The following is a 23,298-nucleotide window of genomic DNA, read 5'->3' on the forward strand; positions in this document are numbered from 1 at the left end:
CTCATGTTTTGGCCTTGGTCAGAGTCCAGATTTGAACCCTTTAGTGAATATTTGGTCTCATATTGAACTCAAATGAACTAGCAGACATTTTTCAACTACTCATGAAAAGTTTGAAGCCATTAACATTAAGTGGAACAACACTGACTCCAGCAAAAAGCTGTCTGTAATTTGGGAAAGGCTATTCCGTTGTAAAGTTACTTTACAGTATTTGTGCAATTCTTGCTAATTTCCTGACCAGTGGTTTGTGGTTAAAAATATATTTTCCCATTTTTGGGTTGGCCCATTTTTATTTATTTTTTTGCCAAGGACTGCACACACACACACACACACAGAGAGAGAGAGAGAGAGAGAGAGAGAGAGAGAGAGAGAGAGAGAGAGAGAGAGAGAGAGAGAGAGACAGACAGACAGACAGATAGATAGATAGATAGATAGATAGATAGATAGATAGATTTTTAAAAACACATACCAACATGAATACAAAGAGATGAATAATCCTTAATCGTGGATGCACATATTTGTCATTATATCAGAAAGGCGTTCTGATTTTAGTTTGAAAAGTATCTATGAACTTCTATGAACCCCAAAACAGCTGTTTCCTCTTAAAACTTGCATGAATGGAAATCCTGTTTTTCTAAGAAACATTAAGGGATTTTTTTTAACCTGACATATTTTCCTTTAGAATAGTGTTAAATCAAGTAAATTAATGCACAAACTAATATACTAGTCTAATATACCACATATATTAGCATTCTCGTTCACTTCAATGGCGGTTATGGTTCATTTTAGATATCTGAAACTAAACACTCTAGTCAAAACCGTTTGTAATGCTGGTGGATATCTGTCTAGCCTACATATCGAATCTGAATAGGCTAATGTCCTTAAAATGTTTGTCACTGCCACATACCATTAATTATCAAAAATCAAGTTATGGAAACTTACCCCTCTCTCTCTCTCTCTCTCTCTCTCTCTCTCTCTCTCTCTCTCTCTCTCTCTCTCTCTCTCTCAAAAAAGAAAAGAAAAAAAAGAAAAAAAAAAGACAGGGTTCACACGCAGACAATTGTAAATAAAGTTGAGCCCTATGTTCCTGTCTGTCGAATCAGGTGGTCGCACTTCTTTCGTCTGAAGTCCAAACACACACAGCTCACCCGTGGAGTTTCTTCTGCTTTCTCACACTTCTTGTGTGCCTTTGTTGCGACAAAAACACCCCAAAAAACTTCCAGATTTCACCATGCTGTAAGGAATGACTCAGTAGGCTATTTGTTGAACTTTCTGTTGTAGTAGCCTGTGTAGTTACATTTTTACACAATAGGCCTATGTCTCTCCCCAGCCAAGCCAACTGATAGTTGTTCGGGTAAAGTGTCAAGCATCGGTGACTGTCGAGTTAGTAGTGCTGACCATACTGTCGGTCACGCATATAGTTGAAGGGTCATGTTTTTTGGTTTCAGATCCTCCAAGTTTCTGTGAAAATATTAGCTCAAGTTGGACATCCATGACTAATGGTGGAGATGAATAAGAGTGAATGGTGACAACAACAAAAAACTTTGTTGGCCTACTAAAGTTTCGACAAACGAAGCGTATTTTTTATCATTAGAAACACAATACCAACAAATATAATGACAAATCAAATACGTTTTGATAAAGCTGTTGTTTTTTAATGTTCAGTGAATTGATAAATGGCGCCATCCAGTGGGTCTTTAACACCGTCTATGATCTTTAAATGACAAGTGTGTCATGATACATCTTTTTCATTTCCTTTTTTATGGTGATATGAAGTAATCACATTTCATGAATCATTTAATTCATAATTCATACCTGACTCTCCTGCCGTGGATAATCAACCAATACATTTTTGTTTAAATGTTGTGGGGTTGTCCGTGTGTGTAGCCTTAGACTTAATTTAACAAAACAGTAACTTCAGGGATTGCAAGATATGGTCTAATGTTTTATTTATTTTTCCTTCCATGCATTATAATGAAGGCTTTGTGAAACTGCACAGCTCTTCCAGTTCATATAGCTACTGTAGATTTGAACAAAATACATGGTCCTACACCGACTACGACCACATTTTCTATCATGAAGTCCCTTCTCACTCAGACACTGATCTATATCTAAATAAATGTATAAAGATAAGTGTTCTCACTGCATAGCCTACATAACATGACGCTGATATCCGTGCTTTAGACACTTTACCAAATCAGTAATGGCAAACATTTCAAGCAAAGTGCCTCTTCCACTGTATTTTCTTTAGAGAACGTACAGTACACATCTCATTCAAACACACTAATTATACATATACAGTATTGTATCAGTATTGTATTAGAATTTATATATAAATATACAATACAATTTATTTAAATATCAGCATACAGTATTGTATGTATTAGGTTTTTATATAGCCTATTTAAATGAAGTAGTCTATGTTAATGTCCCATCTGTGTTAATATCATTATCAAAATCATGGTTCTAATCCAAAACGCATACTAATTATACTAATTATACTAATAAAAACGCATACTAGTTATACTAATTAATAACTACTAGTTATTAATTCAACAAAGTTAGCATCACCCTGGATTCATTGACAAAATTCAAGTGGGATTTTCCCAATTATTTCAGAAAATAAACACTGTGATTCCCTGTAATTTGAATAGCATCCGATTCTGTACAATACAGTTCTCATCTGAACACCAGGTGGAGACAAATATCCATAAACATAAATCAGTCATTATCATTTTAAAGGGATCGTTCACCCAAAAATGCAAAATTCTGTCATCATTTACTCTGAATGAGTTTCTTTCTTCTGCCGAACACAAAATATGATATTTTAAAGAATGTTAGTAACCAGACAATTGACGACACCCATTGACTTCCAGTAGGGAAAAAAAACAATGGAAGTCAATGGCTGCGTCAGCTGTGTTTTGTGTTCAACAGAAGAAAGAAACTCATATGTTTTGGAACAATTTGAGGGTGAGTAAATAAGGACATAATTTTCATTTTTGGGTGAATGTAACATCTTAACTCGCCAGGCCTTTAGTTTGCTAATACATCATCCTGAATGTGACGTCTGACTGTCACACTTCACACATTTTTCATTGCTAGTGCTTTGGGGGAAAAAGCGAATAAGCTCACAGGTTCAAAGTGGTCATGACCTCACATTATCATGAAATTACCTGTCCTACACTACCTGATGTCTCTGGAAAGGCACATACTAGTATCATTATTTACATACAGATGGGGTAAATGTTAATAGAAAAGTTTAAAAACCTTGCTGTATTTTTATGTAGTTAATTAACCCTTGTATGGTGTTCGGGTCTGGTGGACCCGTTTTCATTTTTTATCAAAAGAAAAATGATACAATTAATTATTTTTTCAAACTGAGACTCATTTACCTTGGCTCATTTTCTGTGAGGAATATATATCAGAACACATTTTCAATGAAAACACACTGTACACCCCCCCTACACATTTGTATTACACACAGGATGTTGATGAATAAAAGTGTGGAAATTGTAGGTCCTGTGTACCTTTACTCTGTCCTCCTCCTGTCAGGGCCTGCTGTAAGTGTGTGTATGTTATTGTATATGGTTTATGAGGACACAAATGTGTATAATGACATGGGTATTACAACGTAAACATGGTTTATGACGACATCTGTGTCCTCATACTAAAACATACTAAATGGTGTTTTTTGAAATTCAAAAAATGCCAAAAGTTTTCTGTGATTGGTAGGTTTAGGGGTAGGGTTAGTGTAGGGAGATAGATTATACAGTTTGTACATTAGAAGAACCATTACGCCTATGGAGAGTGACCGTACACCACATATCCAAGTGTGTGTGTGTGAGTGTGTGTGCGCGTGTGTGGGTGTGTGTGGGTGTGTGTTTTGTGTGTGTCTGTGTGTGTGTTGTGGGTGTGTGTGTTGTGTTGTGGGGGTGTGTATGTGTGTGCATGAGTGTGTGTGTGCATGAGTGTGTGTGTGTGTGTGTGCGTGCATGTGAGAGAGAGATTGTGTGTAAGTGTGAAAGAGTGCAAGAGTGAGTTTTGTGTTTCTACTCCTGCCATTCCCACACGAGGTTGCAATTCTTAAATGTGATCTAACAAAGGTAAAGAGAAAATATTAACCATATATGCTGTTTATATTGCTTGTAATTGGGATGAAGTAAACATCTGTTGAGAATTTTAACATAACATTTTTGATTGTGTTGAATTAAAAACCCAAAAATGCAGCGGGTCCACCAGACCCACGAACACTGGCTGAGTAACAAAAATATGAACACCACACAAGGGTTAAAGGGAAAGTACACGCCATCTTGCTCCGACGAAAGTGACTTGAACACAGCTGGCGTTGTAAACACTTCAACTCATAAATACAAACTTGAATGTTTATTTTTGAAAGTCAACTTCTGTACAGACACATGAATTATTTATGTTGTCCCAAGATAAAGATCATTTAAAGTCCCCCTGTGGTGAAAAATGTTTATAGGCCTATGTCTATGTGGTATTTTTAATATGCTTTAAGACAAACCATGTACAAATTCATTGCTGAGTTTTTCTCTTTCACTTTTCTCTTTAAAACTGCAGTGAATCAAAGACAGTCTCAAAAACACGCTTTGAAATCGCTGGTGTTTCTGACGTCACAAACTACCTTGTAACCAATCAGATCAACGTGTGATCGTCAACGAGTGGATCTCTGAGCTGAGTGAGTGAGTGAGTGAGTGGAGGCGGGGCTCATTTGCATATTCATAGAACCGTGTATACTAAATGAGGCAAGGGTGTAGAGTTACATTCAAGCTATTTTAAGGCATGAAGACATTTTTTTTTCAAGAAAATCCATTTAAATATGTAATTTTGGTGATCAAAGATGAGTTTTAAGGGATAAAAATATTTAATCTTTAGTGCATTTCTCAGTTTGTGTGTAAAAACCATGAACGAGTGTTTTATGCAAGTGGACTTTTAGGTCAAAACCTGTGATATAGAATGATATTAAACACATTCAATTGTTGGCCTCAGATTTAGTTGACTGGAAAGAGAGAAATGAGATATAAAAGAACTCAATTCCTAAAAAGTGCGTCTCTAAAAGGTTATTTTTGTCATCATCTCTCATGTCTTCATGCTCAGCGGACTGTAGCCGTCCTTTCCACATCCAGTGACCTTCACATCTCCTGTCTTCATGATCATAAATCCATATAGTTTTGTTTCTGGCTGAGGAATTTCTCTTAAAGGAAGTTACTGTTTATAGAAACCTGTCTGGTGGCTTTGTCATGAAATGTTTTTAGTTGTTGTTGTTGCGGTATCTGAAAGACTTCTCTTTAAGCCTTTCTATAATTATCACCAGAACTCAACACACAACTCTCTGAGGAAATTCTAGCTGAAATGAACAAACAAGGTCAAAGGTCATTTACCATTTGGTGCTAAATTTACTGCAGCCATGTTAACATCTCACTGGCAAGTGTTTATAAGAGCGCAGAGATCTCACTCAAACATTCCCAAACGACATATACTTTTACACACGTCAATCTAATCTGCTTTCTGACTCTCTCTGTGTCTTTGTGTGCGCTTGATAATAAAGTTGAGATCGGTTACAGACCTTTTGGAGAACGTGCAGAAGGCTATTCATGTTCACTGCATGATCTCAAGTTACAAACCTCATACTGTAACACACAGTGTTTCGATTCAGGGCCCAAAATGGGTGTGTGAGATCAATAACACACTCTTCACATCACACTCGACATTCCTTCGTCATCTATTGTCAGAATACAATGACTCTCAAAATGTCATGTGTGGCCAGTAAAAAGATTTTTCTTACACTTCAAACACATGCGAGTGTATTCATCTTAAAGTTTTCCCAAAAATATTCACTTTTTTTTTTTTCTGCAAATATCACAATTATAAGTTCATAAATATCTACTCTCTTTCCTCCTGAACTAACTTTACTTTGACATAAAAAGGATCATTTATCTGATATATTTTAGAGTACTTCACACAGTCTTATGTGTCTCTGCGATATCCTGTTTTATTTTATTTTATTGGTAACACTTTACAATAGTTAATTAGTTAACATTAGTTAATGTATTAACTAACATGAACTAACCATGAGCAATACATTTGTTACATTATTTATCAATCTTTGTTAATGTTAGTTAATAATAATACAGCTGTTCATGTTAGTTCACAGTGCATTAACTAATGTTAAAAAAAAAAAACCTTTGATTTTAATAACGTATTAGTAAATGTTGAAATTAATATTAACTAGGATTAATAAATGCTGAAGAAGTATTGTTCATTCTTAGTTCATGTTAACTAATGTAGATAACTAATGTTAACTAATGAACCTTATTGTACAGTGTTATCATTGTACTTTATGGGTGTTTTTGCATGCTGGTCACACCACATAACTTTGAGTTAATGAACAAATAATTATAAGCAGTTGTGTTAAAATATTTTTGGGTACACTTTTGTTTGTGGCGATGTTGTTACAGTGTAGGCTACTTACTATAAGGTTAGGGTTTGGTTTAGGGTTAGTTACTTAAGGTATAATTTACAGTTATTACTATAACTGCATGTAACGTGTGGCAATGTCACTGTAAAATAGTTACCATATACCTATACCTATACCTATACTTAAGGTTTTCTTTTCAATAATGCATTTCTTTAAAACTTGCGGGTAAATATCATATTATTTATATAGTATTTTTAAAAGCACAAAGTACTTTAAGGACACAATCATTATGAATACATCAATTATGAGCTATACACAATATAAGAACACGAAAATGTAATATAAACAGAAAATATCAAATTATTATTAAAGCACGTCTATGCAAAACAACATTTAAAAACAGACACATTCAGCAGATCTAATATCCACTCGCAAACTATTCCATAACTTTGGAGCCTTTACTACAAATGCTTTATTCTCCTTAAGATTTATATTTGGTTCTCGGAACAGTCTCTTCATTATGACTATACCGTGACATTTTTGCATGCATGTATGCATATGCTATTTAACCCAACAGTCGGGTTATTTCTAGAAATTACCCAACTATTTTAAAAATGACCCAATATTTTTTTTGTAAAATAACCCAGCATATTGACCCAATATGTGTAACCCAACGGTTGGGTTAAACAAATAACCCAACGTTTTTTACTGTGGTATGAATTGCATTTTAATGCATTGAAATATGAATAGATCCTTACAAAAAAAATCAAGTTTGCATAAAGTCCTTGACATATTCTCACCCACAGCAAGTTAAATCCCAGCAGGCCGGTTAGCCAGAGCGCTGGATTCGAGCTTTTGAAGCGCTGTGAAGGAGGGCCTGAAATGTGTTTACACTTCTGTGGAGATCTGCAGGACATTACAGGGCAGTTTAAGAGGACGTGGATGAGGTGTGCAGTCCCAGAGCTGAGATCATGAAGGTCAGGACCCCCTCAGAGAGATAATGTGAAACACCTGAAGCCCTCGAGGAGCTCCGAGAGCTTTGTACTGTTGGAAAAAACCTGGAAATGTGAGACCCACCGCGATCAACACCGATAACCGCTGCATTATGGACTGAGAGTTTCATGCCAAATGGGTCGTTTGCTGCATATAGACAAAAATGACAGTTGAGTTTTTGACTAATAATTAATTAGAATGTTAAGAATTTGAATGCTATATAGTTTTTGACTTTAAGATAAAAAAAACAGTTTCTGTAAATTGAATTTATTTGAAGTCCCCCTGTGGTGAAAATCAAGCTTTCAATATTGTTTATATGTCTATGTGGTGTTTTTAATATGCTTTAAGACAAATCATGTGTAAATTCATAAGTCGACACCATTGCTGAGTATTTTCTGCTTAAAACTGCAGTGAACCAAAGACTCAAAAACACAGTTTGAAATCGCTGGCGTTTCTGACGTCACAAACTACCTTGTAACCAATCAGATCAACGAGTGATCGTCAACCAGTGGATCTCTGAGCTGAGTGAGTGAGTGGAGGTGGGGCTCATTTGCATATTCATAGAACCACGTATACTAAATGAGGCAAGGGTGTTGAGTTACATTCAAGCTATTTTAAGGCATTAAGAAACATTTTTTCAAGGAAAAAAACATTTAAATATGTAATTTTGGTGATCAAAGATGAGTTTTAAAGGGGGACTTTAATGTTCTTCAAGGTTTACACTCGTTTTGACCAAATTTAAATCCTGAATGACTGGATAAGGATTTTTTGTTCACACTGTCAACATGATAAAACAGAAAAATTCATTACAAAAAGTGGAGATTTTTATTCGCATGACTTCCCAGGTTTAGAAATCACACTTTTAAAATTAGGCTACCTCATATATCCATGTTTTCTAAAAAAAAAAAAAAGAAAAAAAAAAGAAAAAAAAGATTTGTTTTATTTTATTTTTATGCTTGGCTGTGTTTAACTCCACTTTTAGGCTCTGTCCCAAATTGCACACTTCCTCCGAGTCCACGCTTTCGTGACGTATAATGCTTCGACTGTTGGCTAGAAATCTGCTCCAGATCAGATCCATAGCCCACAATGCAACATGTTTGTGACGTCACAACAGCAACTCCAGCTTGATTTATCTGCAAGTGATCCACTCAAAGGGTCCCGCCGGTAGAGGACACTCGTCCAATGTAAGAAATGAACGAGTGAACGAGAGGGAGGGAATTTAGCGAAAGAATGGCATACATTTTTTATTTAAACACAATCCTTGTTTTGTCTTATTTTAAATCATCCTGCGATCACGCCGAGGCCCCGGTCCCGATTTACAACCACTGGTCTATGTAATTTACACTGTAGGGCTGCACAATATTGAAGAATAATGCGATATTAAATAATGAGATATTCGATATGCTTAAAGTGTGTAAAATAAACATAAATTATCTTAAAAATATATTTAAAATTATATAACCTACATATGTGTTTCACATTCTTTTTGTGACAAGAAAACATCCCTACAGCTTCTGCCAGTGAACATCAGTGTTTTACTGTCACATAAGAAGTGTTATTTTAACATCAGTGTAAACCACGGGGTTCAGGTTATCCTACAATAGGGTTATTTAACAACAGAAACACTGCTTAGTTTTCACTGTATGAATTAAATATATCCTGATTCTTATTAAAGCTACAAAAGTTATTCAGCCGAGAGCAGCGAGTGATTTTCTCTTCGTCTTTTGTTCATGAGCCCAGTTATTGCAATTGCGATATTTCGATAAATTGTGCAGCCCTATTACACGTGGATTTAAAAACAGTAGCACTACTTTTAAAATACTTAAAAATATATATATTTGCAATATCATATTACAATAAAAGTTATGCTTCTAAAAAAAAGTGAGTCAATAAACAGGATGTTCCGAATGTGTTTTTTTCCCTAAGCTATAATGTTGACAATGTTCAATAGCTTTTCTTGTACTAAAGATTTTACTGTAAACCCTAACGCTCAAAATAATTAATTGGTTTGAGTAGGACTAACTTAAACTAATTAGTTCAGTCAAATGAACTTTTATGAGTATTTAGCACTTTCTTTTTCTTTCAAGTTCACAGAACTGATATATTTTAAGTAAACTGAACGGTTTCATTGTTTTGAGTTTTATGACATTATTTCTTTTAATTTAGACAAAATTAAGTTTAACTGACACGGCAGGGATGTCTATTTCCCAGCATGCTTTGCCGATGGCACTCGAAAGGGAGAGTAAATGCTAAAATTAAGTGTAATATAATGTTCTTGTTGTGCAAGATTTATGTTAAGTGGGAGATTTAGTAGCGATTCATGTTTTGTTATGCTAATTTAGAAGAATTTCTGTTAATGTTGGTTTTAGGATAGTTACCGTCATGATGACAATGATTTGAGAGCAAATAAAACCTTTATATTGCTGCACTCATACAGCAAGTGCTACTGTATAACATACTATTGTTAACAAATTTGTATGTTAGCAAACTAGCTAGCTAAGTTTATACCAACAAAAGTGTTCACATTGAGATTATATGAAAGTTTTAAGTTAAATGTATGAATTAGTGTACTCAAACATTTCAAGTTAAGAACAATTAAAATGTATAAGTAAAAAATAAAAATCCACCAGTTCTGCTTACTTAAACTTTGAATTTCTTAACTTAAAAAATTTGAGGCAACTGATCGCCTTAATTTTTTTGAGTTTTGCCAACTTATTCGGGTTTAAACTGGACCCTGAGAAATATCCACTGGAGTAAACAGACTGACAACTTGCCCCGGTCTCCACCACTTAAACCCAAACGATTTTTATTTTTATTTTGAATAAGATATTTCTTAACAATGTCAGTAATTCAATAACATTAGAGATCTGATCTAGGATTTGAATAGGTTGCTGCATGTGTTCATGCATATAGTCTTGATGTAGATTAGCAGCACAATCGTCTTTTATGCAAATAAATAAGACAAAGGTTACAACACCAACACATGACAGAGAGAAAATAATGACGTAATGCCTCACACTCAATGGTTTAACTATAATACTGGTATAGTAAAGTGACCTGCACTGCAATAGACACGTGTGTGTGTGTGTGTGTCTTTTATTGGGATGAAACAATGTGCTCATTCTCATCTGCTTCATTCAGTTCATATACAGCTGAAGAATAAACTCTTATACAATCATGCATTTGAGGTTATGAAGCATCTTTTCAGCTCAGAGTAAGAAGATGAACTTGGTCAACTAAAACAGACAGTGACGACACAGATCACATTCTCTGTCTTTTCTCAAAATAAGCCCTGAGCAAAAGGTCTTGTAAACAAGCATCACATTCACTTACTCGCTTCATGCTACTAATCAGCAACAATACGTTCTCAATCTACCGACTTGTGTTGATAACTGATTAGTTACACCGATCACAAGCCTCTTCTCGGATGAAAGATCATAGATGTGTTCTTAAAGGAACAGCGCATCCAGAAAATTACTCATCGTTTACTTGATTTTATTTCCTTAAATGTAAGACAAAATGAGATTTTTTTTTGCAGAAACAACAGTGAAAGTTAATGGGGACTGATGATATCAAGCTCGAATGAAGTTGTTCATATGACTTGTGAAATCTTCTGAAGCCTCATGATAGATGTGTGACAAGAAATGTGTCCACAAATTCAAAGTTAGAGCAAAACGATTGGTTAAGAAGACGTGTCTTCATGCGCCATCATTGAATATATGCAAATAAAAATATGATTTGAGGGAAAAAACTTCTTAAATTTCTGCTTTTACTTCGCACAAAGCCAGAAGACTAAGAATATAGCGCATGATTCATATGAACTACTTTTTATACTTTAATGGCGTCACTGTTGGAGCTTGACCGACCGGTCCACATTTACATTCATTATATGAACAAAACAGTGTAAAGATTGAGGATCTCACTTCTGGTTTCGGGTTTGGAGTGACATGAAGGCGGGTAACGGCGCACTTTTGGTGTTTTCCATTTCTTAAAGAGTTTTTTAACAATCTTTTAAGAGGCGCATGCTGTTTCATCCATGCAGGATTGAGTATGATAGATATGTGCGTTCACTGTTTGTGTTTACAGAATATATGTGTGTGTACTGTGTATAATTATTTTCTATATATAAATACACACGCATGCATGTATATATTTAAGAAATATTTGCATTTATATTACATATAAATATTTTATATATAAATAACATTTTTTCCTAAATGTATGCATGCATGTGTGTATTTATATATAGAAAATGATTACATAATTTATTTTGGCAATTGCACAGCCCATGTTCACTGGCTAATAGAGTTCATGCAAACATAACGGGGCTTTTGCGAGCTCAACTAGTCATTCCTTGGCGAGTCTCTGTATTAGCGAATACCACTCTGTCCGTTTGCGTGTGATGTATGTGGGTGTTATGATCTGAGCGGGCAGGAGCGGACAGCCTTCGACTCTCACACTCTCACACAGAGCCTCGGCGTTACAGATCACGTACATGCCACAGTCAAAGCTGTTCTGCTGCGAGGGGCTTTGCTCCTCTACAAAAGGCACTTTCTCTCCTAGAAAAGCTTCCAGTTTTGCTGCGATACGTCGTGCGTGCAATGAGTTTCCTCCATTTTGAGAGTCGAAGTGTGTGAACTGACTGGTGTCTCGTTGATAGAGAAGCAAACTCCAATGGGAGCCGCCGGCCGTCTGATTGGCGTTATCATTGACCGGCAGAAAAAGCCACTGTCGAGTCGCGAGACTCAGCGGCTCCAGGAACACGACGAGCTCCTCTTGACTCGAAGCGTACTTGATGAACTGAGCGACTTCAGGGCTGATGAAGCACACCTTCTCGCTCAGACTCTTGAAGCGCTCCGCTGCGAAGTACTCGAAGGCGAAACCGATGACCTGGTCGTTGAGCCAGTGCGGTCCGTTTAACAGTGCCACATCTGAGCGCCGCAGAAGACTGTCCTGGAAGCTCAACACCACTGGATCCATCCTCAACGCAACACGGCTTACTGTGGGCATGAGAATTCAGAGATTTTACTCATTTACCTATGTAGTACCACATTAAAGGGGTCATCATCGGATGCCCATTTTCCACAAGCTGGTATGATTCTTTAGGGTCTTCATGTAAAGTTTGTAACATACTTTGGTTAAAATTCCTCAATGGTTGTGTAAAACAACACCCTTTTTACCTCCTTAAAAACAACCCATTTCGGTGCATGTCTCTTTAAATGATAATGAGCAACTGCTACCCACCCCCCACCCTCTCTTCCATGGGGCAAGTCGACACAAGACACGTAAAGCGTTGGTTTACTTTACACGTAAAGTGTGCCTTGGCGGACAATATACAAATAGCTGAGGGTGGAAATATGCTAATACGGGAAATATGCTAATAATAGTGGGCGGAGCATGAGCAATATGACATCACATTGATCCGAGAATCCAAACGGCTTGATTATTGAGAGTGTTTAGGCTTTTTGAGGATTAAACAAAAGGAGTGAATGGATTTTTTTCATTGTATGGTGGTTGAGTCCACACACTGCAAAGACACATTTATATGCAAACACCATATAAAAGTGAATTTTGCATCCGATGACCCCTTTAATACCATGTTATATGAATCTATTTGTCATTAACAGTGGTATCCAAATGGCAGACCGGGTTTCATACGGACCGAGGAACATAATTGCGCCATTTTACTGTCAAAGTGCATCAAAAACAATGGAGCGGTTCACACCACAAGTGCTCAGGGTCATTTACGGTAATGATCTTTCGGAGCTACATTAGTTTTCAAAAGTTTGGGATCTGTAAGATTTTTTATGTTTTTTAAAATAAGTCTCTTCTGCTCACCAAGACTGCATTTATTTGATTAAAAATATTTTTTAAAAACTGTAATATTGTGAAATATTATTACAATTTAAAATAACTTTTCTATTTTAATATATTTTAAACTGTAATTTATTCCTGTGATGGTAACGCTGAATTTTCAGCATCATTACTCCAGTCTTCAGAGTCACATGATCATTCAGAAATCATTCTAATGATGATTTGCTGCTCAAGAAACATTCATTATTATTGAAAACAGTTGTGTACAATTTTTTTTTTTCCAGGATTCTTTGATGAATAGAAAGTTCAAAAGAACAGCATTTATTTTAAATATAATCTTTTGTAACATTATAAATGTATTTACTGACACTTTACTGTTAAATTTAACGCATCCTTGCTGAATAAAAGTATTAATTTATTTCATTTCTTTTCGAAAAAAAAAATATTACTGACCCAAAACTTTTGAACGGTAGTGTTTAATGTTACAATAACTTTCTATTTCAGATAAATGCTGTTCTTTTGAACTTTCTATTCATCAAAGAATCCTGGAAAAAAAATAGTTTACACAACTGTTTACAAGAGACCTGCAACTGTGGTTTGCTATTGGTGGATCTCATGTGAGTGACAGGTTGCCCCGCCCTCGCGCCAGTAAACACGTCATTAGAGAAGAGAAGTCGTTGCAAGAGGGAGGGAAGTTATTTTGATTCAAGATTGCGAGACACATGAATTAAAAACTATAATAATGTGCACGAACTAAATATTCCATTAAAAAAAACAATAGTCTATTTTTATTTCATGCTGACTTTAACCATCTATCTTTTATTCTACAAACACTTTTTTTAGAACACTTCTATTTTTCTCACCACTCTATTGCAATTACTTTACTTCTAGTACATCCTCTGACTCCCTGTATTTTATGTAGGTAACTTTAAAATAATAGAATTAAACTCTTATTTATTTTAAATGTGGTCACCATAACTTTAAGTTGTCTTATTTGTCTCATTGCACAATCACTAGTAAGTTACTGCACTGCGCAATGATACAGGCCAAACAAACACGATCTCAAAGCTCTCTGCATTCTTCATCTGTTTGAAAATCACATCGACAACATATTGCTTGTTACCTTGCAAAAGAAACAGTCCCAAAAGTAAGCCTTCATAACGTCCACCTTCCTCTACCACAAGCGCGATGAGGTGCCGTAAACCGCTTCTGTTGTCATAGAAAATGTCGTGCTTCTACACTTTTTTGCGACAGTATTGAGGGGCAGGGCACGTACACGCCTTTTTCCAATGCCAAGCGGTGATTGGCTTACCGTAGCGTGACGTAACTAGTACGTACTGCCTGTCTGAAAGGCAGCCACCGCCCATCGCCGCAACTGACTCCGCCAATTCCGCAGCGAGTACGCGCAGCGCGCGTCTGGACGCTGATGAGAAGCAGCACTGATTAAGCAGAAAAAAAACAGAGAGGAGTTTCAGCGAGCGACTCCCACGAGAAAAGAAACGCCGCACTGTTCGGAAATTTCAATGGGAAGAAGATTGTAGTCATTTTTTGAATCAAAATGGCAGAGTGGCACGTATGTTCGGGCACGGGAAAGTTGCAACGGATAATTTGAAAGAGAGAGAGACAATTCTGGGATATTAGTGGACTCGAGCTGCGCTGGATTTGATCCGTCCTTAAAGGAGAAGCGCAGCAAACACTGGATTTTTTTTTTTTTTTTACACTGAACTCATAGAGGTGAGATTTGATGTGTTGAAATTATTTTCACCTATGCTTTCGGCGAATTACACAAACTAACTTATCCTGACTCGAAGTTTCCCTGCATCTCCTTCTTTATGTCTATGGTTACTGCGCGCGCTAACTCGTGGCACACGATACGTGCAAAACAATATTGTGGTATTTCTTTTGATTCATTGTCAACAGACATCAGCATAACTAGTGAATGGTGCTACTGGTTTAAATGTGTTAGGATAACTTTAAGCTGGCATTTATAAACAACCTTATTTAAGGTGTGACAGATGTCATGGGTGGAGGTGATGAGGATGATGATGATGAGGATGATGATGATGATGGTTCATTTATTATTGAAGACTCACTTCAGTCCAAGTACTGCAGTAATCATGGGCCAAATCTGCACAGTCATCCGGACCCAGTCACAATGTTTCATTCTCTCTCTCTCTCTCTCTCTCTCTCTCTCTCTCTCTCTCTCTCTCTCTCTCTCTCTCTCTCTGTTGTTCTAAAAGTGTGTGGCCGCTTTAAGTCAAGAGTTAAAGGTGTGTGAATGTCATTGCATTTAAATGGCAAAATATCAAACCAAGTGGTTTCTGCAAACAAACGATGCTACAGATTTCTCAGAACTAACTTCACTTTTCTGAACCGTTTATCGTGACTTTTAACCTGGAATCTGGGATTTTTAGTGGATAAGTCAGTTCACCTCAAGTTCACTCAGGTGTCACCACAGGTGTAGTTCATCACATTAACTTATCAACATGTTCCAGTTACATTTGACTATCACAAAGTGTCCAAATCAAATCGTTTTTAAAGTCCCCATGAAATAAATAGTTTTTAGCTTTTAGAAAAAAAAAAGATTTTTGGCTTTTAGTATGGATATGTTAGTCTTACTGTTATCTATAAGCTAGTGTGCTCCAAAACCATGTCAAAAATTCGCATTAAAAAAGATATAGTCTAAGCATTAGGCTCACTTCCGCCAATATGGATCAATGATTTTGATGACATCACTTTGCACTTGAGCTTCTCATCAGATTTTCTGTCCAATCAAATGCTCTCTAGAATCTGAAGCTCCGCCCCCTACATTATAAACGTAGTTTTTGAAGCTGAAATTGGTCACTTTTCACACATTTATTTTTTCTACATGGTGAATGGCACATAGTGCACTATATAGGGGATAGTGAATGATTCAGACAGTGTAAATTGAATTCTGCACAGAATGCTGTATTTTAAAGCGATATGGAGGAGATTATGAGGAGAAACGGTTAGAGATTTGTGAGAAAACTGTGGCTTTATCGAGCTCAACTGGCCGAGCTGAGATATATAAACGAAACGCTATTGGCTATTTAAAAAAAGGGGCGGAGCTGTTGGATATGCCCCGCCCCTTCTTCCTGTTTCAGTGGAAATTACATCAACACATTGAATGCTGTGCGTTTCAGGCACTTCAGTGGGCGTTTAAACATCAATATATCTGTTGTTTATCACTTGAAACCTAATACACTTTTGTTTTGCATGCTCTTGAAAATCAATACCACTTGGTTTGATACTTTATTTATTTGAATGCAGTTCATTTATTGTTCCTTAAATGTCCAAATGCTGTTTGGGATCACTTCTCATTTTATTACTGAGTTAACTGAGGAGAGTTTGCTCTTGTTGGTGACAGTGTTGTTTCCCAGCACAGGTGATGTGAGGAATGTGAAGGGTTTGTCTCAGCTGTTGGAGATTGTGCCAAGACATGACTTTACTCTGACAACTGGCCTTGTATATGACACCCCAGATATGAGCTAGTGTGGTCTGCATGCATGCTTTTGAGCCAGATTCATAAGTTAACACTGTTACTGTCCTAAATGCATGCGCTTAAAAGAAAGCACTGTGCCAGTGGTGAAATCATAGTCCTGAGTTATTGTATTCATGTATTAACATGACACTTATTTCAAGCATGTACCATGTTTGCTGTCATTTCATGTAAAACGAGAAAACAAAAACGAACAAACATAGCACTACTACGACCTTTTGTTCAAATTCAGAAGATTCTTGAGATGTCTTTATAGAGAGGCTTTCAGTCTGAAACCAAATCACATCACAGGTTTAAAATTCCTAGTTATTAAATATTAACACTGAGCAGAAATAGAAGTTGCATCATAGAGCCTGGAGGGAAAGGTAAAGCCGGATGAGAATCACTCAAACACGCATTTTAGTGACTATCGTTTTCATTTTTCTGCATTCTGTTATAGTTGTTAAGTTAAATTTTATTAAACAAAAAGCATGTCTAATTAATTGAAATCATGAAGCTTACACAGTTTAACAATAATTTATTCAAAGTTTAGGCTAACCCTATGAAATGTGTTTTATTCCGTTTTATGGTTTAATTAGATTTTAATAATCATTTAATTAATTCTTAAAACTTTAACAATTTATTAATTTATTAAAAAGGGCCCTATGCATTTTCCACCCCATAAATGTTTGTGTTGTCTTTTAATTTTTCAGGATTTATGATTTAATACGAAAATGTATCATCAAAAACTGTGGTAATCAAATGAAGGCATAAAACATTGCTAATTTAATTAATATCTTACATGTAATCAAAGGAAAAGGCAACAATTTATTTAATCTTTTAGCAAAGCACAGCAAAGGTTACCTGTTGAAATTAAGAAAATTAAAAATTAAGAAAAATGATCAAATTCCTTTAAAAATCAAGTTTTAATGATTTTATTATTATTCTAATTAGTATTACTACTACTACTTTGAGCAGTACAGCCTAATGTATGATAGTAATATATTTCTGTCAACATTTCTTCAAGTTAGACCTTTTATTTGACAGGTTGTCGTGAACACCTTTGAGTTTCTTTTTGTATATAATTTTTATTAAATGAAATGTGACTGAAGTTTGTCCTCATATAGTGAGACTATAAAATATAGCAATATTTAGTGGATATCACGATTTGATTGAGTGTTTTGGCCTCAGTTTGAGACATTCCTCCAAAATTTGCCAAATTTTTTGCTATAAATGACAGTTTTACTGTAAATTCCTTTTTTTACGACTGGATTCCAGTCCGCCCACGTTTTCCGCCTGCCGGAAATCATTGGGTACTGTAGATGAGTCTAGCTTGTAGGAGAAATCTGAAGCATTTTTGGACCACAACAATAAGAGGAAACTGCCATAGGAAGTAGTGAAACTCACGGCCATCAAGTTGCCTGGATTTGACTTTGAATGGGACGCGGTAATCCATAATTCAGGCCCTGACGCACAGAAACACTGCGTTCAATGATCTGACGAAACCTTGAAGTCCCCCTGTGGTGAAAATCCAGCTTTTAATGTTGTTTTTAATATGCTTCAAAACAAACCATGTGTAAATTCATAAGTCGATTGCTGAGTATTTTCTCCTTAAAACTGCAGTGAACCAAAGACAGTCTCAAAAACACGCTTTGAAATCGCTGGTGTTTCTGACGTCACAAACTACCTTGTAACCAATCAGATCAACGTGTGATCGTCAACGAGTGGATCTCTGAGCTGAGTGAGTGAGTGGAGGCGGGGCTCATTTGCATATTCATAGAACTGCGTATACTAAATGAGGCAAGGGTGTCGAGTTACATTCAAGCTATTTTAAGGTATTAAGAATCTTTTTTTCAAGGAAAAAGTGTTTAAATATGTCGTTTTGGATGAGTTTTAAGGGATAAAATTATTGTTGCATCTAAACCAACCAAGCATAAGCTGTTTTATCATCACATTTATGTCTTAAATATTTCTCTCTTGAATATGTCAGCTGTACTTCAGACAGTAAGTTATTTAGCTGAATTGCAAATTGCAGACGGACAGCTGAAAGGGAGTATGGCTCAGATTCCCGCCTGTAAATAACTGGAAACAACAGTAATTATTACTTTTACCATTTGTCTGAAGCCGTTCTGTATCTCAGACACGGGCTAATGCGCGTTGACAGGTCATTGTTCGGTTACCAGCCAAGCCAATTTTTGTATAAAGACGTTCATGCGATTGCCGTCTTATTTTGCTTACTTTGTGCATTTTGACTTCAGAAATATGTGTATTGGCTTTCCAAATTGACCACAATATGTGCCAGTCCTAAATTATCATTGAGCAATAAATCATCGTGGATTTAAGGATCTTACAGGCTGTAATTTTTCTTGGAGCTTGTTTTTGAGATGATCTGAAATTCAAAGCTTGGTGTTATGTTTGTCCAATCCAAACAAATATTTGGAGTGGATTTGGATGTTATTCAGGTCCATGTGTTGTTTAATTCCAGAACTTACATTTTCAAATGACCTTTAAGCCTCTTTAAACTCCCAGCAAAATCATTCACTGAGAACATTATTTATGTTACGATGGTTTTTTCCTCATAGATCGTGACATTCACGCAAAATTGAAAACTCTGTCATCCGTTATTCACCCTCATGTCGTTCCAAACGCATTAGTCTTTCGTTCATCACTTGAAACGCATATGAAAATGTGTTTAATGAGAGATTTCTAGCCCTCCGCTGAAGGTTCATTCACTTTGATACACCAAAAAAAAGTTCATAAAAACATTGTAAAAGCAATGCATATGAAGTTAATTCTAGTCTTCTGAAGAGACACAAAGCTTTATGCTTTTATTCACATATACACATTGATCAGCGTTGAACCTTGAGCTTCTGCTTAACATATGTGATGTGCTTTATGTTTCTGCGTTGGTCAGTGTTTATGTGAATGAAAGCCTAAATTAAATCTGTTCATATTTTTGTTCAAGACTTTCTTTTACTTTTTTCTATCTCTTTCTGAACTTTTGGAAAACTTTTGAAGTTTTGGGTGATTGGACTTTCAGTGGAGGGACACAATCATCTCAAATTTTTTGTTTCGAAGATGAACAAAAGTCGTATATCGGGTTTGAAACGACATGAGAAAATAATGACAGAATTTAATATTTGGGGAAAACTAACCCTTTAAATATAATAGTCTTTATATAGTGTATGATAACTTTAATTTATGATAAACCATTCTCTTGCGTATTGATTAAAACTCTAGATGTACAACAAGTGACTTCCTAATGCTTCACATTAAAGATTTAGATGATATTTTGATAAAAGTTTTACTCCTTTAAGGTGTATAAAAAAATATTTTTTTTTTGTTTAAAATCAAGTACATTCACATGAGATGATGGTATATCATTCTTAAGAAAAATATTTTGTTTTCTAAACTGTTATTTTCTAATTTAAAACTTAAGAATAGATACTTTTTTGCTTAAGGTTGTTAAAGGGATACTCCACTTTTTTTGGAAATAGGCTCATTTTACAACTCCCCCAGAGTTAAACAGTTGAGTCTTACCGTTTTCGAATCCAATCAGCCGAACTCCGGGTCTGGCGGTACCACTTTTAGCATAGCTTAGCATAGATCATTGAATCGGACAGGACCATTAGCATATCTCTCAAAAAAATGACCAAAGAGTTTCGATATTTTTCCTATTTAAAACTTGACTCTTCTGTAGTTACATCGTGTACTAAGACCGACGGAAAATGAAAAGTTGCGATTTTCTAGGCTGATATGGCTAGGAACTATACTCTCATTCCTGCGTAATAATCAAGAAACTTTGCTGCCGTACCATGAGTCCAGCAGGCGTAATGATATGACGCAGCGCCTGAAAATACTCCCCAGCTCAGTAACTTCCAGCATGACCGGGACTGAGTTTGTCTAACCTATTAGACCTATTTTCAGGCGCTGCGTCATATCATTACGAAAAATATCGAAACTCGAAACTCTTTGGTCATTTTTTTGTGAGAGATGCTAATGGTCCTGTCCGATTCAATGATCTATGCTAAGCTATGCTAAAAGTTGTACCGCCAGACCCAGAGATCGGCTGAATGGATTCGAAAACGGTAAGACTCAACTGTTTAATTCTGGGGGAGTTGTAAAATGAGCCTATTTCCAAAAAAAGTGGAGTATCCCTTTAAGACAAAACATAAGAAGAATTCAAATTCTTGAAAATTCTCCTAGTTAGGATAACCTCCAACTTCTCAAAATCCCAAAAGAAAAGATGTTTAATGAACTTATTGGGCTGCTTAAAATATTAATACTAGCAACATTAGGTACTATTAGGGGTGTGCCTGAGTAATCTGTGTGATGCAACCTTTATTTTTTGCTAAATTCGAAATTGAGACTTCAAAAACAAGTCAAATAGGGACCTTTTCCTAGTTTTATAATGACATAATTTTTGGCACGATTCAGCACATATGAGAGCGACATATGTCTTGTAATTTATATTAAGAAATTTCTTAACCTCGTGATTTTTCGGGAATCCAGCCTTTGAGTCTTAGAAAAAGGCTTGGGTCTCGTTTTCTTCATCCATTTTACTGTCTTCGAGGTGAAAATAGCAAGTCCAGTCATTTAGAAAAGTAGAAATATTTCCTCTACAAACAGTGCGATTCAAGGCATTATTCATGTTTGTAGCATTTCAGGTTTTGTTCAAACTCCTAAACTTGATTATGATCAATAGTGATGTTTTGAAATAGTTTGGATGTGATAGTAAGCCAGCTTAAGGAGGTAAAGTAGGTGGCTGTCTGCTCTTGATGAATGTGCCGCAGCAATAACCTCTTAAAGTGAGGATAACCTCCAACTTCTCAAAATCCCAAAAGATAAGATGTTTAATGAACTTATTGGGCTGCTTAAAATATTAACACTAGCTACATTAGGTACTATTATTAGGGATGTGCCTGAGTAATCTGTGTGATGCGACCTTTATTTTTTGCTGAATTCGAAATTGAGACTTCAAAAACAAGTCAAATAGGGACATTTTTCTGTTTTTTTATTTATTTGTTTTTAAAAAAATATTTCTAAAATATTATTTTAGAAAAGTAGAAATATTTCCTCTACAAACAGTGTGATTCAAGTCATTATTCATGTTTGTAGCATTTCAGGTTTTGTTCAAACTTTTCCCTGAACTGTTAAACATATTTTATTAGATTGTCCTTAATGCAAGTAGAATGCGCTTTTATGAAGTTACCTCACTTAAGGACTTATTAATATGACTTGCTGTTTCTGTTTGTTTGGTTTTTATTGTATTTATATGATATTTGTACTTTTGTAATTGAATTTTTGCCATGAAAATAGCTTTGAATGCTCAAAACAATCTGAATCTGAACCTTTGTTCAAACTCCTGAACTTGATTATGATCAATAGTGATGTTTTGAAATAGTTTGGATGTAATAGTAAGCCAGCTTAAGTAGGTAAGTAGGTGGCTGTCTGCTCTTGATGAATGTGCCGCAGCAGAACAGGTGTTGACAAGCCACTTTTTGTAGTCTGAGGCCCCAGTAAAGGGGCCACTAAAACTGGGCCGTTTCTCTAAAGTACAGGATCGTAAGGGAAAAGTGGGGCAGCTCTGACCTTCTTATCACAGTGAGAAGAGACCGCACCTGATCTAGTTGAGTTAAATGGTCAGTCTTCACCAGTCCTGCTCAATATCTCTCTTTCAGTGTTTGACAGGCTGCAGAAAAATATCAGAAACTGCTGTTTGAAGGGTGGGAAAGATGGCTTATCGTGTCTCAAATCTTGGATACCATCTTAACTTGAGCACTCAAAGGCAACAAAAACAGGGAAAGGCTGTAAATATACATTTAATTTTTAGTGTAACCAGTAAATTAGTTGTGGCGAACCTCCTGTTCTAACATCATGTTCTGACGTTCTTCTGACCCCTAGTTATTTTCTTTCTTTTATTTCATGCAACAAAAGTGGATGGTGATTATACTGTCAAGCTTCAAAAAGGACAATAAAGCAACATTAAAGCTCCATAAAACTGTGGCCTAACCATGCATGATGCAACAACATTCCAGCTGCGATTTATCTGTCCACACTGAGCACTTTTCCTTGTGGATCTTGGGAGATTTATCATATAATAAGTTTTCTAAAACTCCCACAATGAATTTCGTCTCGTCCATGTGTAAAGTTTAATACTCGCATCTTTATAATTTAGTTGTATAGTACGAGACAGAGAAAAACATGAAAGGAAAGAGAAAAACATGAAAGGAAAGGAACAAAACATAAACAGTAGGGCTGGGTAAAAAAATATTGATTTCTTGATTTTAATCAATTCTCATTTGTACGACCCGATATTGATTCCCAAGAATTGATTAGTCGTCCTGTTCTCAGTTGATGAATGAATGTAACATTGTAGCGCGCATCGCATCCAATAAATCGCAGTAATCTTTGTGCTGTGTTATTATTGATATGAAACAAAGTCTCAGATTTCAAATTACGTCCATTTTCTTACGAAATTCAAAAACATAATTACCGTGTTGGCGCTGTGGCATGAGATCGCTCTGGCTCAGCTTAAGAGAAGCACGTGATCTTC

The 23,298-nt window shown here is 35.9% G+C and overlaps 2 protein-coding genes across 14 annotated transcripts in view; one reads left to right on the plus strand and one right to left on the minus strand.

Annotated features, from left to right (window-relative positions):
- Positions 1-10,511: 10,511 nt before the first annotated feature.
- Positions 10,512-14,491, minus strand: senp8 (SUMO peptidase family member, NEDD8 specific). The gene is made up of 2 exons (XM_084108635.1): positions 14,367-14,491; positions 10,512-12,429 (listed from the first exon to the last, which is right to left on the minus strand). The coding sequence occupies exon 2, from the start codon at positions 12,407-12,409 to the stop codon at positions 11,777-11,779; it is 633 nt and encodes a 210-aa protein (XP_083964761.1). The 5' UTR covers positions 12,410-12,429; positions 14,367-14,491; the 3' UTR covers positions 10,512-11,776.
- Positions 14,492-14,620: 129 nt separating this feature from the next.
- myo9aa (myosin IXAa) overlaps positions 14,621-23,298 on the plus strand; it is a 174,418-nt gene continuing 165,740 nt past the window's right edge. For all 13 annotated transcript variants that reach the window (XM_084108435.1, XM_084108437.1, XM_084108430.1 and 10 more), the window contains exon 1: positions 14,621-14,977. The gene's annotated coding sequence lies outside the window, so the exon portion shown is untranslated. The remainder of the gene's footprint in view (positions 14,978-23,298) is intronic.

The sequence above is a fragment of the Abramis brama genome, assembly GCF_963993115.1.
Source record: "Abramis brama genome assembly, chromosome: 3".
Classification (NCBI taxonomy): Eukaryota; Metazoa; Chordata; class Actinopteri; order Cypriniformes; family Leuciscidae; genus Abramis; species Abramis brama.